General features: G+C 60.4%; 5 protein-coding genes across 5 annotated transcripts; all 5 read left to right on the top strand.

The window, feature by feature from the left end:
• Positions 1 to 272: 272 nt before the first annotated feature.
• Positions 273 to 1,859, top strand: LSCM1_01513 (uncharacterized protein; the record flags this gene model as incomplete). The annotated part of the gene is made up of 1 exon (XM_067319120.1): positions 273 to 1,859. The coding sequence occupies one exon, from the start codon at positions 273 to 275 to the stop codon at positions 1,857 to 1,859; it is 1,587 nt and encodes a 528-aa protein (XP_067176399.1).
• Positions 1,860 to 3,490: 1,631 nt separating this feature from the next.
• Positions 3,491 to 6,055, top strand: LSCM1_01512 (uncharacterized protein; the record flags this gene model as incomplete). The annotated part of the gene is made up of 1 exon (XM_067319119.1): positions 3,491 to 6,055. One exon carries the CDS (start codon positions 3,491 to 3,493, stop codon positions 6,053 to 6,055), a length of 2,565 nt encoding a protein of 854 aa, XP_067176398.1.
• Positions 6,056 to 7,292: 1,237 nt separating this feature from the next.
• LSCM1_01511 (uncharacterized protein) lies at positions 7,293 to 8,360 on the top strand (the record flags this gene model as incomplete). Its single annotated transcript, XM_067319118.1, has 1 exon — positions 7,293 to 8,360. The coding sequence occupies one exon, from the start codon at positions 7,293 to 7,295 to the stop codon at positions 8,358 to 8,360; it is 1,068 nt and encodes a 355-aa protein (XP_067176397.1).
• Positions 8,361 to 9,883: 1,523 nt separating this feature from the next.
• LSCM1_01510 (uncharacterized protein) lies at positions 9,884 to 11,344 on the top strand (the record flags this gene model as incomplete). The annotated part of the gene is made up of 1 exon (XM_067319117.1): positions 9,884 to 11,344. One exon carries the CDS (start codon positions 9,884 to 9,886, stop codon positions 11,342 to 11,344), a length of 1,461 nt encoding a protein of 486 aa, XP_067176396.1.
• A 1,941-nt stretch (positions 11,345 to 13,285) lies between these two features.
• Positions 13,286 to 14,827, top strand: LSCM1_01509 (uncharacterized protein; the record flags this gene model as incomplete). The annotated part of the gene is made up of 1 exon (XM_067319116.1): positions 13,286 to 14,827. One exon carries the CDS (start codon positions 13,286 to 13,288, stop codon positions 14,825 to 14,827), a length of 1,542 nt encoding a protein of 513 aa, XP_067176395.1.
• Between the last annotated feature and the right edge of the window lie 914 nt (positions 14,828 to 15,741).

Here is a 15,741-nt window from a genome sequence, read left to right as displayed (position 1 = left end):
CCGCAGCCGTCCCACCATCATCGGGTGCGAATCGTTGCGCCAGCGCTGCCCCCCTTGCGTACTTCCTGCTAGACCATCCCGTATCGTTGTGCGGGTCTCTTGAGGGGGGGGCCTGCAGCCTCTTGCTGAGGGCGACTTCGCTGAATTTGTCATTTCTGTCTCTCTTTTCTTTTGCTGTTCTTCGATTGATCAGAGCGCGAGCGCAGCAGTCGCCGTCGCCTTCTCTTCCTCTTTTGCTGCCATTACCACCGGAGACTTCACGTTCGCGGGAAATGCGCGACTCCGCTGACAGTCCACGTACGCCTCCATTCCATTCGAAAACTTACGAGAGCAGCGGGCGAGCTCGCCATGAGCGCTGCTTCTCCTGCTCGTCCCTACCAGAGAGGGCTTTCCGCCTCGCAGACAACTTCCGCCCGCGCAGTACTCGGAGTCAGCTGATAAGGCGAAGCGACGGCCGCTACAATGAGCCCTACGCAGCCATTGTGGAGACCGACGACGCGGTGTCCGTGCTGTGCGTGCAGCTTGCCCAGCAGCAGGTGCTCGTGCGGCACATGCCAGAGCACGAGTGGCATCGTATCGTGCGCGAGGGTGAGAAAGTGCACCCTGGCGTGGAAGGCGAGACCAGCTTGCACATTGTCGCGCCGCCCGAGATGAGCACGCTGCCGGCTGGCGCCGTCGAAGCGGCTGGAGAGCCGTGCCTGTGTGGGCCGCAGGTGCCGCCCGAGACGTTAGCGGTGGAGCCCCCCGTTTTCGATTACTTCGTGGCTCCAGAGAACCGCATTGAGAAGCTGAAGAAGCGGAGAAAGAGAGACTTTTTCTCGCACATGCACATGCGAGCGCGCTATCGTCGGAGGGAGCTGGAGCGGGTCGCGCGTGAGGACCGCCGCGCGATGCTGTCGGTGGAGCGACGTGACATCTTCCTGCGGCAGTATCAGCGGGACATGCAGCATCGCATGGAAGGCATACCGCTCTACACGATGGGGCGAGTGCTTCCAGAGGAGTTTATTCAGCTTTTCTTCATGTCTGAGGATCACCATGGCTTGGCAGGCCAGCGCGGGGCGCGAAGCGATACCGCCCGCGCACCCGATGCGCCGCAAAGCACGCAGAGGGGCGCTGGTGGGCGTTATCTCTTCACAATCGACCGCGGCTCAAACTGCTTTGGTGAGCGCATGCCGTTTGCCGGTCAGGCCCCAGCGGACGGCTTCGTCGTCGTCACTGTTGGACCAACGGCGGACGCATTTCCCTTCGCATGTCGATCGTGGGATGGCACTCGCCGCCTGTCCAATACCGAAGAAGAGGAGGAGCCGCTTGTACCCTACGACTACGGCTCCGCCGAGTATCGGCCACGCCAGAATCTCGATGCCCCTCGCGATGCTAGTCAGTGCGCAGAGAAAAGGGAGGCAACCGACAGGGCAGCGCACGCCGCCGATGCTGTGTGCAACACAAGTCAGCTCGATCGCGCGTCGGCGCTCATTGAGCCCGCATCCCTGAAAAAAGAGAAGACGGTCAGTGGCAGAGGGTCTCGTGCATCATCCAACTCCTCACCACTCTCTCCGCACCTCCTTTGCACACCGCATCCCCATTTTGAAGCGCGTCATGGCACAGCGCCGGCGGATATGAGTGGCGCCACAACGAATGGCCACGGTGACCGCACCTGCGCGGCCACGCCTCTGCCGCAGCCCCTGTCCTTGGAAGACGAGTGCAATGCGCGCGTGGGGGAGCAGACGTCAGCGCCAGATCTTTCCCGTGCCATGGTGGACCGAGGCTCGAATAAGGAGTCGGTTGGGGGCTTTCATCCCTGTGCGGCCGGACTGCGATGCCGGACGTGTCTGCTGAAGGGATCAGGGACGGTTGTGTGAAGCAGCGTGCTATTTGCATTCGCCTTAGGCGTTCTCCATGCGTACGCCTCCCCTCCTCTCTCCACTATTTTGTCTTCTCTACATCGAAGGACGAGTCTGGAAACGGTTTCTTGGCTGTCTCCTCCTCTCGCCTTCCTTCCTCAACTCAGCACATGTGCGTCGCTGCACCCCGGCCTTGTCCTGCTATGCGGCCATGCACTCTGCATCGCAGGATGTCCTAATTGCACCAGCAGACGCCGCGGCATTTGCTTTCGGTTTGTGTGTTTTCATGTTTGCGTCTCGCTGACGAGGGCGCGGGGAAGGGAGGGCATCGGCCATCCTCTTTTTTTTTGTCCCCTCTCCCTCCCTCCCTCTTCACTGCATATCTGCGCCTGCTGCTCCATCGCCACCCGTCTCACTCTCCTCTTCCTCCCCCTCCCCTCCCCCTCTTTCTCTCTGCCTCAACCCTTTGCTTCTTTTACCACCACCACCACCCCGCTCCCCCCCCCGTCACTTCATACACGCACGCCCCCCCTCCACTCCCTTTCCTCTCTCCCCCGACCTGCCGCCCGTTCTTTTCTCACTTATTGTCATCGATCCCTTCCGTATGTGCAACGGATATGTATTTTACATCTTGCTTCGCTGTTATCGTGGTTGTTGCTGCTTTTGTTTTGTCTTCTATGCAGAGATAGAACGAAGCCTTTGGTGTCCCACAAATATATATATATATATATATTCTGTGTCTGTGTGTGTGTGTGTTTCGCTTCGTTTGCTTCTCTTCGTTGCTGCTTGGAGTGGAGGCCCGTGATGAAAGGCGGCAATCGGCGGCGTCCTTTGAATTGGGCAGCAGAGAGAGGGGGAATAATAATAATAATAAAACGAAAAGCCGGAACCCCTCCCTCTTGTGCCAACCGATACGGACTGCTCTCTTCCTCTCCGTGCACAGCGGCAGAGTACACATGCCACCACTGCATCCTCGTGCGCTGCAGCTGATTTTTTTCTTTGCTTCTCCTGAGTGGTGCGTTCACGCCGTTATTGGCACAAAGTCGGCCGACTCATGCAGCAGGTGCGTGGGGAGAAGATTCGCGGATCCAGACGCGGCCGGCCGCAGTCGCCTGAAATCGAAACGGCGGCCTGCGATAACGTGCAGAGAGAAGGGCACGTCAGCCAGCGGTTTCGCCTCTTCCCACAGAACGCCACAGAAAAAAAACGCGCCCCCTGAGGAGCACTGCCCTCACCCCACCCACCACTGCCCACCATCCAAACGTCACCTCTCCACGCTGCACGTTTCCCCGCCTGCAGAACACTTCTTCACCCTCACATACGCACATATCCCTTTCCACTCATACCTGCGCCTCCGCCCCCCCCGCTCCATTTTACACCTCTTACACGGTAAAGCTCACGCTTCGTCCTTCAGGTGCCCGCGCTCTTCCCCCCTTGGCGGCCACCACTAAGCGCTTTATGGTGTTCTCTCTCTTAATCTCGTTAATGCAGCCGTCTATCCATGCGCAGCGTCTCGCTTCCGTCTTCCCGTCCTCCACTAACCCTTAACAGCCTCGCAGCCCGGCCCCTTCCCGTATAGCAGGCCATTCCGCTGCAGCTCTAACCTCCTCTTCGTTGACAACCCTTCTCACCGCGCTCAGTTGTTCGCCATGGCGTCCGCAGTTCATATCCCATGCGCGCGACAGGAGAGCTCCATCTTCTCGCAGCAGAACCGCGACCGCGAGCAGCCTGTCCCTCCCATCAGTGAGTCGATGGTTCGGGAGCGCCTCTCCGTGAACCTCCCTGACAGCTTCCACTACCTCAGCAACACGCAGGCAACAGGCCGCGGTCGCGGGCCTCTCAGCCGCCAGTCACGCTTGCGCAGCAGCAGTAGCAGCGCAAGCTCCGACAGCAGCACCGCTTTTCCCGGCCGCGCCGAGCGCAACGACCCTGGCGGTGAGAGACGCAGCCGCCCCCCTCACGCGTCCACCCGTGACTCCTCGAGCAGCTCCAGCTCCGGTCGGCGCAGCATCCCCTCGCCAAGCGCCGGTGGCGAGAAATTTGCTTTCCACGCGCGACTGGCGAAGATTGGCCGCGGCGGGCACGGTGGTGAGTGTGTGGCGGTGGCTCAGTGTTGCGACACGGTGCGCAGCACGTTGAGACTGCTGGAGCAGGAGCAGCTGTGCACAGGCGACAGCAACAACGGCGCCGACTTCTTCTGGCTCGACCTGCACGGCGTGCCACCGCCACGCCAGCGGCGGCGCGAGCGGGGGGCACTGCGCGGCGTCGACAGCGGCGACGCACCCATGAGCGCGCTTTGGGATGCGCTCGGGCTGCAGGCGTCGACAGCGCACAGCTTCACGGCGGTGTGCAAGGAGCGGCAGGCACACCCGCAGCCCAACCGCACCGCGCTGGACGACGTGTACGAGGAGGAGGTGGTCGGTCTCAGCTACCCGGCCGACCGCGTGCTGCAGGTGGAGCCACTGCAGGCGCCAGGGGACGCTGAGGCGGTGATGGGTGAGTGCGACAGCGACCACTACCCCGAAGAGCGTGTGGAGTGGAGGCGGGAGCGGGAGGCGACTGTGAAGCGCGCACCGCCGGCCGGCGCTGACGGGTCCGCGCACTACGTAGCACTGGAGCTGGCTACGCTGCTGTCATCGATGCCGCTGTCGGCGACGGCGCTGAGCGAGGAGGTGTGGGCGAGCGCGCTTCTCCCGCGAGCTCCGTCGGTTACAAAGTACAGAAACGAGCCCCTGAACGACTTGGAGTGGCCGGAGGGCTTCGGGCGCAGTGTTCTCGGCTTTCCCGCCGCGGCTGCGGCTACCAACGGAGCAGCCGCTCACATGCCAACTGCTTCGATACGCCAGGTCGCGCAACTGCCGCTGCACAGCCAGGAGCCCGCCACGACGCCGCTCATCACGTCTACCTACGTTGTATGCCTCCCCACCGGGTGCGTCACATGGTGTCCCGCCAGCACGCTGGGGCTCACGAGCACCAACCGCCGCGCCGCGGCAGCGGAGGCTCGGCGGCGCTGGCGACGCTCAGCACACGCGCATGGCAAAAACGCGCAAGCCGAAGGCGGATCCGGCGATGCTTTGAGTGCGGACGAGGACTACTGCGCAGAGGTGCAGTGCGTAAAGTTGTGGGAGCAGTTGCAGACCTCCGTGCTCAGCCGGATGCAGCACATGGCGCAGCTGAGCAGGAGCGCCGCCGTCTCCTCCAACGCACGCTCCTGCTCTGCCTCGGGCGAGCTCTCGGGTCTATGGGTCGATGCCCCAGCAGGTCCGCTGCTGTCTACGCCCATTTTTCTGTCGCTGCTGCTGTCTTCTGTGTGCTACGCCTACCTTCCGAATACAGCCAGGGTTTTGGGTGAGGTGGACGCCATCGACTCCATGCTGCCCCTCATCGACCTCGACTGTGAGAGCGATCAGGCGGACGCCCTGCGCCGTGCACTGCTGCTTCGCCGTCACCTGGCGCTTCACAGACGGCTTCTTTTTCAGAAGGCTTCTCTGCTGGAGGCGCTCGACCGGCCAACAATGCATACAGTGGCGCGCTTTGTACAGTCGCCCAAGGCAGAGGTGTGGGCGGCGCGCGGTCCTGCTCTTGGGATCGTCGAAGAACACCGCAGAAGTGGGACCCGCAGTTCAGCGACAGGGGGAGGCAGAAGCGACCCTGTGAGCGTCATCCACGTCGAATCGCCGCGAGCCAACGCTCGAGAAGAGCTGATGAGCGACTTGGGAAGCAACCGCAAGACCACTGATGACCTCAACATGAAAGGCCTGCAAAGGACTGCTTCGCCGGATAGGTCAAGCAGCTGCCACAAAGCACAGCGTCTTGTGTGGGGCATGGCCTCACCACCGGAGTCGATGGCGGCGCCTCCGTCCCTCCACGCCCTTCACAAGAGTCTCGTGAGCGTTCTGCGCCACCTCGAGGTGGCGCGGACAGTGCTCGGGAGCACCACACTAATTTACACCTCAAAGGTGAACTTCACGAACTCACGCACCAGTGAACGGGCCGACTACTTTGCGCTGGTCTGCCAGTATGTTTTGCTTGTGATGCTGCCACTGAATATTGTCGCCTCACATTGGGGCATGAATTGCCCGGTGCCTTTCATGAACGTGGAGGGCACAACACCGTTCTGGGGTATTGTAGGCGTGATCGCCTTCATCGGCGTTGTCGGGCTCATCTTTCCCATCTACGCTTACAGGACCCGCAAAATCTACTTGATATCGTAGTGTGAAGCGCGTCCTTCACCAGCTCTTCTGGATAGAGAGACAAAGAGAGGGGGGTCGCCACAAAAGCAGATGAGCTGCTGGCAAAAAGTGTGTGTGCGCGTGTGCTGCCACGCTTGCCCACCTCACGCGCGCCGTGCATCGTAAAGGCGTCTGTGCTGGGCCTTTTTGCTTGTTTGTGTTTCTGCCCATCTTTTTTCCCGTCTCGATCGGCACCTCTGCCCCCCCTCTCTCTCCTCTTCTCCTGCCCTGCAGCGCCTGTCTCACCTCTCGTCTTCTTTTCTACCTCTCGGTGTGCGCGTGTCTGTCTGTGTGCGTGCGCTTCGCCCGACTCTTTCGTTCCTTCTCGGATGACGTGTACGCCGGCATTCGGCCATCGCCTCTGTTCGGGTCGCTTTTGTCCTCATTGCGGATCTCTTCTTTTTTGCCCGGCTTAGCGCGCCCTCGCTCTTGCCCGCCCCCCTCGCCCCGTAAAGGGCGTTGCCCACCGGACACCCCTTGGATGTCTCCCTTCTCAAAAGAATGGCTTTACAGCGGAGGGGCGAGACTGTGACGGTACTTGTGCGCACACGCTGCTGTATGATACGCCATCGGTGATGCGCGGCGAGTCCCCAGCAGCTGATACGCGGCATCGCTCTCTCCGGCGGTGGCTCTTCTCCGTCGTGAAAGCTTCGCACTGGCAGGGGCACCTGACCGTCCGCTCAGGTCAGTGCGCGCAGTCTCGCCGTGAAGATCATTTGCGCACATGTGAGGTTTCTCCCTTCAGCGGGCCCTCTCCTTCCCTCTTCTCTCACTCCCTTGCTGCCTCTCATAACTGCGGTATCTTACCACTCACGCTTCACTGAAGACGCGCAGCGCCACACGCAGGAAGACAAAGGCTGCTGAAGCTGTTGAGGGGATAGAACAAGCCCTTCCACCACCACCACCCCCAAACACACACACACACACCGCCACTAAAACTGCTTGTTGTCCATCACTTCGGCGTCTCTTCGACGGCAGCGGCTCACCGAGTCGCGTGCCACTTTTTCTCTGAGAAAGTCATCGTTTCTTCTTTTGTTTCGTCGCTGATTTGTTTCGGGCGGGCACAGCAGCTACTTTTCCCACATCTCTCCCAAAGGGCAGGCGCCCTTTCCGCTACCCGTGTGTGGCCGGCGTACAGCCATCTCCCCCCCTCCCTCCCACACCGTCTTCTTTTTTTTCCCTCAGTAGCGTCACCTGAATCGAGCTCCTTGGGGCCGTCATGTCTGCCGCTGCCTCCGCATCGCAGCGCCGCCGATACGCAGATTTGACGCCGGAAAGGGATCAGAAGGTGTCTCAACTTGCTCATCTCATGAAGCAGAACTGTGACCCGCTTCCACATCAGCTGCAGATCTTGCTGCGCTACTCGCCGACGCCAGAGGACGCACCGACGCCGCACAACACGACGCGCAACTACTGCTACTGGGCTCTCACCTCTCGCGAGTGGAATGTGCAGAAGGCGTTTGGCGCCATGAGGCAGAACATAGCGTACCGCCTACAGTTTCACCTTGACGAGCGCAGTGAGCTGCCATCGGCAATATCGATCCGCGGATGGGATCAGACAGAGGTGGCGCGTGCGCTGGGCAAGGAGCTGCGAGCGGACGATCAGCGCGTCGATCAGATCATCGCCAGGATCGATCCATACTTTCCCTGTGGCCTTCACTACTGGGACAGGTACGGGCAGCCGGTGTGTTACCTCATGTTAGGCAGTGTCGACGAAGAGAACCTGCTGAAGGAGCTGAAGCAGACCGCGAAGGCGGGCCAGTCGACGGACAGCGTCATGTGGGAAGTGCTGCAGCACCTGCTGGGCTCGGGTGAGTGGCTTGCATATTATCAGCAGCAGCAGTACGATGGGGGTCAGCTCAGGGCGGACGCCTCTGAAGGCCTCATCCGCGCCACCACGATCGTTGTAGACCTGAAAGGGCTCACGTACAAGATGATGTGGAAACCGGCGATCGACCTCCTTTTTGCCTGTCTCAGGGAGCTCTTCCGCCACTACCCCGCGTGCGTGCATCATGTTTTGGTGACGAATGCGCCCGCGATGGTGCGGTTTGTGTATGGCACTTTTCGCAAAGTGCTCCCTGCCAGGGTGCAAGCGAAGATCCGCATGGCCAGTCCGGCCGATTCTCCGGCGCTGCTGAAGGAGCACATCGAGGAGCAGTACGTGCCGGACTTTTACGGCGGATCATGCCACTGTCAGGGCAACTGCGTGCGCTCCTACAGCCCAGACCGCCCCGCGAGGGACTCAGTGACGGTGGACGAGGACGGCATGCTAAGCGCTACGGAGTAGCGCCCGTTGGACGGAGGGGTCTTCATGGAGGGTACCTCGCTACGGATGGGCGCCGCAGACACCAACGTCTTTGCCTTGCGCCAAAGCGAGTCCGTGGTGTAGAACTTTCTGTGGCGGATCCGGCACGATACTGTCTCTGCCACCCGCTTTGTTCCTCGTGTGCGGGTGCAGGGCATGGACGTGGAGGAAGCGGATGGGCGCCAATGGGGAGCCGCACGCGGTCTCCTAGCCGCATCTCTGTGAGGACCCGAGCGAGTAGGCGTTGACAGCGTAGGGCGTGATGGTCCTGCCCTGCAGAATGACGCATCCCTGAACGACAGCAATGCGCCATCGGACACAGCTCTTCAAGCGGCAGGCACCCTTTTTTTTCAATTCCATGCGCAATGCGTAACGAATTATGTTCGCCTGGCGGTCGTTTTCGGTCACGGGAGAGACAGCGAAGCCACAACTCCGCATCATGAGTTATTGGCGTGCCGCTCTTCTGTGAAGCACGTGACAGCGCAAACGTTCACAGGGGAACGAACGAAAGGCTTCAACGCTCAGCGAGAATGGTCACAGGGAAGGAGATTCGGCGACACCCCCCAAAGAGAGAGAGGGAGGAGGTCATGGTGGTGCTGTAGATTGTACCGCGTCTGCGGTGGCCTCTCGTCGTATTCGCCGGAGAGGCACCAGAGGCCCATCGAACGCAAGCGGCCCTATCGCTTCCTCCCTCTGTTTGTCCTCTGCCGACCCTCTGTCCTCCTTCCTCGCCGTCGCCTCGGCGTATCCTCTCTGTTTGCGCTTTGTATTCCTTTGCGTACGTCTGTGTGTATGTGTGTGTGTGCGTGCTCATATTTTTTACGCTCCTCTTCGAGTAGGAGCCGCCCGTCGAATCCGATCGGCTGCTCTTCCACCCCTTCCCCTCCCCTCCCCAAATGGCGGACAGGCATGCATGTGCACTATGCGGGGAGGCATATACATATATATATATGACCTCCACACGTGTGTGTGTGTGTGCCCGCACGTACGAGAAAATGCGTCGTCTCTCCTTCCATAGATGGGAGCCGCGTGGTCATGTGAACAGACGCCCCACCCCCACACCCCCACCACACCGAAGACGCGACCCACACGCATGGGCATGCGAGCAAACCGAGCAGAAAAAGGGGCCGCAGTGTGAGACGACCACACTCACACACGGACATGCGCAGATGCGCCTGAGCGATCCGTCAGCTCCTTGGTTTCTCGCTTTCATGCAGCGCGTGAGAGAGACACACCGTTGGGTACTCGAAACCCGCATTGTGTTGGTGTGTGGCGTGTGCATCTCTACGCGCTCTCGCCAACACGTTCGCTTCCCATTCATCTCCTCTCCCTTCCCCTCACTCTTCCTCTCCTCCCACCATCATTGCTAGCCGCCATCCCTCGGCTCCTCTACCCGCGATTCATCTGCTTGCGCCACGCAGCGGTATTTCAGGACATACACTTATACACACACACACCTCTGCTTTAGTAAGTTTACTTCTCTGCAAAGAATTCTTTCTCCTCTCATGATGAGTGATGGGAGTGCGTCGAAGACTAACTGTCGCTACCCTCCGCTGACAGCGGAGCAGGAAAATGCGGTGACAGAGTTGATCGAGCTCATGACATCGAAGTATGACCCTCTGCCACCGCTTCTACTCGCTCTGGCGTGGTACACCCCTGAGATAGTGGACAAGGCAACTGGTAAAGTCGCCAGCAGCACGCCCTCCTCCCCCATCCGCAACTTCTGTTATTGCTTCCTCATCTCCCGTGAGTGGAATCGGCAGAAGGCGTTCGAGATGATGCAGACGTGTGTCAGCTATCGCGAGAAAAACGAGCTGGACTCGCGCGCCGAACTGCCGAGCGCTGTGTGCTGCCGGGGGTGGGACCAAGAGGAGGTGCGAACTGCCTTGAATAAGCCGGTTCGGCCGACGAACCAGCGGCTGGACCGCCTCAGCGCGAGTATCAGACAGCACTTCACCTTCGGCCTTCACTACTGGGATAAGCATGGGCAGCCTGTAGCGTACCTAAACCTTGGCAGCGTCGACCAGCCGGGGCTGCTCCAGAAGCTGAAGCAGCTCGCCAACGTTGGCCAGACACCACAGTCTGTCATGTGGGACCTGGTGCAGCACCTCATCGGCGTGCAAGAGTATCTTCTCTTCTACCAGCAGATGCAGTACGCGGCTGGCAAGCTGAAAGTAGACGCGGGCGATGGACTTATTCGATCCGCCACGATTGTCATTGACCTCAGCGGGCTCAGCTACAAGATGCTGTGGAAGCCGGCCTTGGATCTCTTCATGCAAACGCTTCGAACGCTCTTTCAGTACTACCCCCAGTGCGTGCACCAGATCCTCCTGGTGAACTCGCCCGCCATGGTGGTATTTGCCTACAAGATCGTGCGTAGCGCACTGCCGCCAGGAGTGCAACGAAAGGTGCGCATCGCCAACGTTGCCGACACCCCGGCCATGATGAAGGGCCTCATAGATGCCCAGTTCGTGCCCAACTACCTCGGCGGCCTCTGTCGCTGCGAGGGCGGCTGCATTTCTGGCTATGACCCCCACCACAAAAGAGCGGCGAAAGACACAGAGACCAGCAGCATTCAGAGCGACAGTCCGATGGACGAGGAGGGTGTAGCGACCGAAGATATCACTCTGAAGGCGGGGCAAGAGCTGAGGCGCGCCTTCTCGCTGAAGAAGGCGGAGTCGGTCGTCTGGGAATTCGTCTCCGCTAAAGGGCACGACGTCGCCTTCACCACCTATTTTGTGCCAGAGAAGGAGGCGCGGGACATGGACACATCGAAGTTGCACACGGGTAAGCTGGAGTCGTACATTGTCTCCAGGAGTCGGCCGTCAGAGGCCTCGGACAAGTACACGGCCAGCGATGACGGGCTGCTTGTCATTGTGTGGGATAATAAGAAGTCGTGGTTTACGACGAAGCGCCTGCAGATGAACGTGTTTAAGCAGGCGGCCGCTGTCTCCGACACAGACTAAGCTGCTGAATCTCGCCAGACCAAAAGGGAGCGGGCCGCAGGCCCGCGCTCTTCTTAGCACGTACTTACCTCTGTCGAGCTCCTCTACAGGCGTGTCTGACGCGTGTGCGACTCCGCACAGCGCCATCCGCACCCTCCCCGTACACAGGCACATCCCTCAGCGGTCCTTTTCGTGCCTTTTTTCCTTTTTGCTTGTTTATCTGTCAGCGGGGGTGCTTCTGCTCAGTTTCGCTGCACTCACCTCATCCGTTGACGTCTCGTCTATTACTTGGCCTTCGGCGCCCCCATCCCTTTCTTTCTTTGTTGTTGCGTGGGTGCGTACTCGCAGCCCCCAATGACGAGGCGCCGCATTTCTCAACGCCTTCGTAATCTCAGGGTTCCCCTGTCTCGCCCTCTCCCTGTCTGTGTGAAGGAGGGCGGAGGTCGCGAGCCTGAAGACCGCCCTCGGGGTGCCGCAGCGGACTCCGGGCGTCGGCAGACAGGTCTGGGCTGGCGCTGTGCCCCATAGGCCGCGCGGAAGTCACGCGCCGCTCGAGGCGCACCTGCCTCGCACTGCATGGGCGGCCTCTCCCCATTTGCCGCCTGCCGCTGCCCCTCTCGCAGAGCGGCAAGCGGGAAAGTCCTCTGTGCGCAGGCGCGCGTCTGTCGGCGGGGCACCGTGCCGCCGCGGGCTCGTGACGGCCCCCTCCCCGCCTGTTGTGGCACAGCTGGCGCGATGCGTTGCGTCCGAGCGAGGCATCCGTGGGAGAGAGGAGCGCGAGTGACGCGCACCCATCCGCCCTCGGAGAGTGCGACATGTGCGGCATCCCGTGCAGCAGTCCGGGTGGGGGGCAGACGCGGGACAGCTGCCATGAGCATGGCGCAACTCGACGGCAGGCGGCGCATACACATGGGCGGGCGTGTTGGGCGTGGAAAAGGGGCGCTTGGGGAGGGAAAAGAGAACCCGTTTCCCACAACGGCTCTCTTTTGCATACTGTATTCTGTGAGTACGCATGATGCTTGCGGTGGCGTGCAGGGCCTTTTCTTGTGTGGGCATGATGGCTGCATGACTGCACGCGTCTCTACTCGTGCCCCACCCTCGTCTCCTGCCTCGGCCGTCTTCCACACCGCCTTTCTTTTCCCCGTGTCGTTGCGTGCGCTTCGTTTCTGCCACCTTTTTTTTTGCCTTTGTGCTCGCTTATATCATGTCGTGCCGCTCATGACTCCAGTAGGCACGTGTGTGTCTGTCTGTTTTGGACACATGTGCAGTGGATACCTCATCGCCGTGCCGCTTGAGCTGCGCAGAAACGCGGTGGTGCGGTTTTTACCGGAAGAACACGCTCTGGTGACGACGTCCCTCCCAATCTCAGGAAAGGCGCATGTGCAGAGGAAGCGAGCACAGCGGTGCAGACAGGCTGTGCATGTGCGTTTAGGGGAGGATTGTCTTGTGCCCGTTGTGCATGATGCACCCTCGCTTGCTCCGGTGGCCTCGCTCCTGCCCCTGAGTGGCCGGCGTCCATACAATTCGCGCATGGGCCCCACCCGGCACAATGCCAAGCACTGCTCGGGGCATCGTCGTGTTTTCGTTGGCAGCCCACCGTTTGTGCCGTCTGATGTGCCGGGTGGTTTTGCGAGGCCGTACACTGCGGGTAGGCGCCTTTGCCTGTTTCTCTGCTTTTCCGCCTCGCTGCGGTCTTGTGTGAAACGGCAGCCGGCGCCCGTCCACCGCAGCCACACATGCAGACGACCTCCCATACCCCTCTGCCACTCTCCCGTCGTCGCCCCCCCGTCGAACGACTCCCTCTCCGCACCACCTCCTCGCCCTTTGGCGTCGGGGAACGCCCCAGCGAAAGGCGCACTCGTCTGCCCCATACAGCCTCTGCATACACCGCCACGCGGCCTCCACGGCGTCGTCACCGCCAACGCGAAGGAGCCGCAGTTCCCGCTGTAGGCAGGGACGGAAATGGCGTCCTTCGCAAAAGATGCCCTCGACGAGGCGACGCCGGCGGTGTCAGGCACAGTCGAGGCCACCAAAGAGCAAGTTGACAAGATCAAAGCTCTCATACGCCTCATGAAGGAGCACTATAAACCTCTGCCAGCGCAGCTGCAGATACACTTGCGGCTGATGCCGCCCGCCGAGAGGACAGCTTCAGAAGAGGAAGACAGGAAGGGCAGTGCCGCTCAGGAGCACCTGGAGCGCAGCCCGATATGGTCCTATTGCAGCTGCTTTCTCGTGTCACGAGAGTGGGATGTGCAGAGGGCGTTTGCCATGATGCACGACGTGGTGAAGTTTCGCGCGGCGAACCGCCTCGATGAGCAATGCTTCCTCCCCCCTGCCGTTTCGATGCGCGGGTGGTCGGTCAATGACTTATGCGAGGTGCTGGGTCAGAGTCCGCGTGAAACCGGTCAGCGCATCGACCGCATATTCGCTGGGATGTCGCAGGCACTCGCCTGTGGGATTCATTACTGGGACAAGGGGGGTCGGCCGGTCATATACGCAATGGTGAACAGCTTCGATGAAGTTGAGCTCATGCGACAGCTGAGGCAAATGTCTTACGTTGGCAAGTCACACGTGGACGTCCTGTGGGAATATATGCTGCATGTTCTCGGTGTGATGGAGTCCCTCGTGCTTTACCAGGCCGTCCAGCGTGAGGCGCAGCCATCGCGGCGGGCATCGGCGTCGAAGCCCACCGGCAAAGCGCCAGCTGCGGCGGAGTTGGCCCAGGGTGCTGTAACCATGGTGTTCGACATGAAGGGACTTGCGCTGAAAATGCTGTGGAGGCCGGTGATTGAATTGCTTTGCGCTATTGCTAAAGATTTCTTCAAGTACTATCCCGACCAAGTCCACCGCGTCGTCTACGTCAACTCGCCCAGCCTCGCCCGCTACGCCTTTTGCCTCGTGCGCGGCGTCATGCCGGCCGCCTTCCAGAAGAAGGTCCTCTTTGTGGGCCCGCACGATACTCTGGCGACGCTGGAAACGATGATCGATCGGAAGCACATTCCACACTTCCTCGGAGGCGACTGCCACTGCGCGGGCGACGGCGGCGAGTGCCTGAGCGGCTACGACCCGCAGCATCCGCGGCGGACGGCGAGGAAGGACGCACCTGCGGACGCCATAGCGCTCGGCAGTGGTGAGACGCGCACGGAGGATGTGACCTTGGCTGCGGGGCATGAGTGCACGCGAGTGTTTCCAGTGAAGGCCTCCGAAGTGGTTGTCTGGGAATTCGCCGTGGCGGGAGGCGGTCGTGACATCATCTTTGCCACCTTCTTTGTCCCTGAGTCGGCTGTGGCACGAATAGAATGGACCAAGGTGGAACTGAAGAAGCTGAACTCGTTCACGGTCACCTCGGAAGCGCTGGCAGAGGGCTCTGACGTGTACACCGCGGCCGAGGACGGCGTAGTAGTGCTGGGGTGGCGCAACACACGGTCCTGGCTTGCCTCCAAACGCCTGCAGCTCCGTGCCTTTAAAGAGGTGAAGTTCAGTCCCCCTGACATGTGCGAGTAACGCTCCGAATAGCGTGGCGCTGTCTCAACAAGTGCGAGCGCTGGTGCACAAGGAGCGGCTCAATTGACGCTTCAGTTCATTACCTCCTATGTGCTGATGTATGTTTCACTTCGAGTGCCGCTGCCTATGCACTCTTGCTGGTCTAAGCAATGAAAAAGCGATGCCGCTTGCGTGTGTTTCCTTGATTCTCCTTAACACTGCCGCCTCTTGCGCACGCACAAACACACGAACGTCGACGTTTCTATTCTAATAGTCCTCTTCACGCCTAAGAGGCGCTCCCCTGCTGTCCGTTTGCGCGTGTGCTTCTGTGATTACAAATATTATTTCGGACATATGTCGCCACGGCGGGGGAGGAGGCCGAGGAGTGGCACGGAGATAGGCAGACACGTTCTGAGGGTCATGGCGCCGCCCCTTTGGCGTTTCCGTCTATTATTCCTCACGTGAGAAGCTGTACGGACGAACGCAGGGGGGCCTCCTGTGGTGTGGTTCTTGTTTCTATTGCTTGGCTACTGTTCGCCCGGTGGTGCTCTGGGTGTTGGGCATTGTGATGTCCCGGTCAGCCGTGACTATTCTTGCTTACTCTGCAATCACACCCCCTGAACGCGCACAGCGCCACGCAACACGGGCGGCGGCGACGGCTCGCTCGCACGTGCTACGCCCCGGCCATATTGGCGCCCTTCCCAAAGTCAGCATGAAGCGGCAGAAAACACTCCACGGTGAACATTGCTACCAGTGAAGCGGCGCGGTCTCTATCTCATCGCGCTTTGCTCTCGCTGTGCTGACCCACGCACCCGGCCCTCTTGGCCCCTTTTCGGCACACCCTCCTCTTCCATTTCTACTTCGATGCACATCGCACACATCTCTTCCCACACTCGGATACGCCCAGCGGAATCTCTCGAGCATCGCTCCTCCGC

Source organism: Leishmania martiniquensis, chromosome 31, assembly GCF_017916325.1.
Source record: "Leishmania martiniquensis isolate LSCM1 chromosome 31, whole genome shotgun sequence".
Classification (NCBI taxonomy): domain Eukaryota; phylum Euglenozoa; class Kinetoplastea; order Trypanosomatida; family Trypanosomatidae; genus Leishmania; species Leishmania martiniquensis.
Note: the sequence above shows the minus strand (reverse complement) of the source record. Positions and strands in the feature narration are given on the sequence as shown.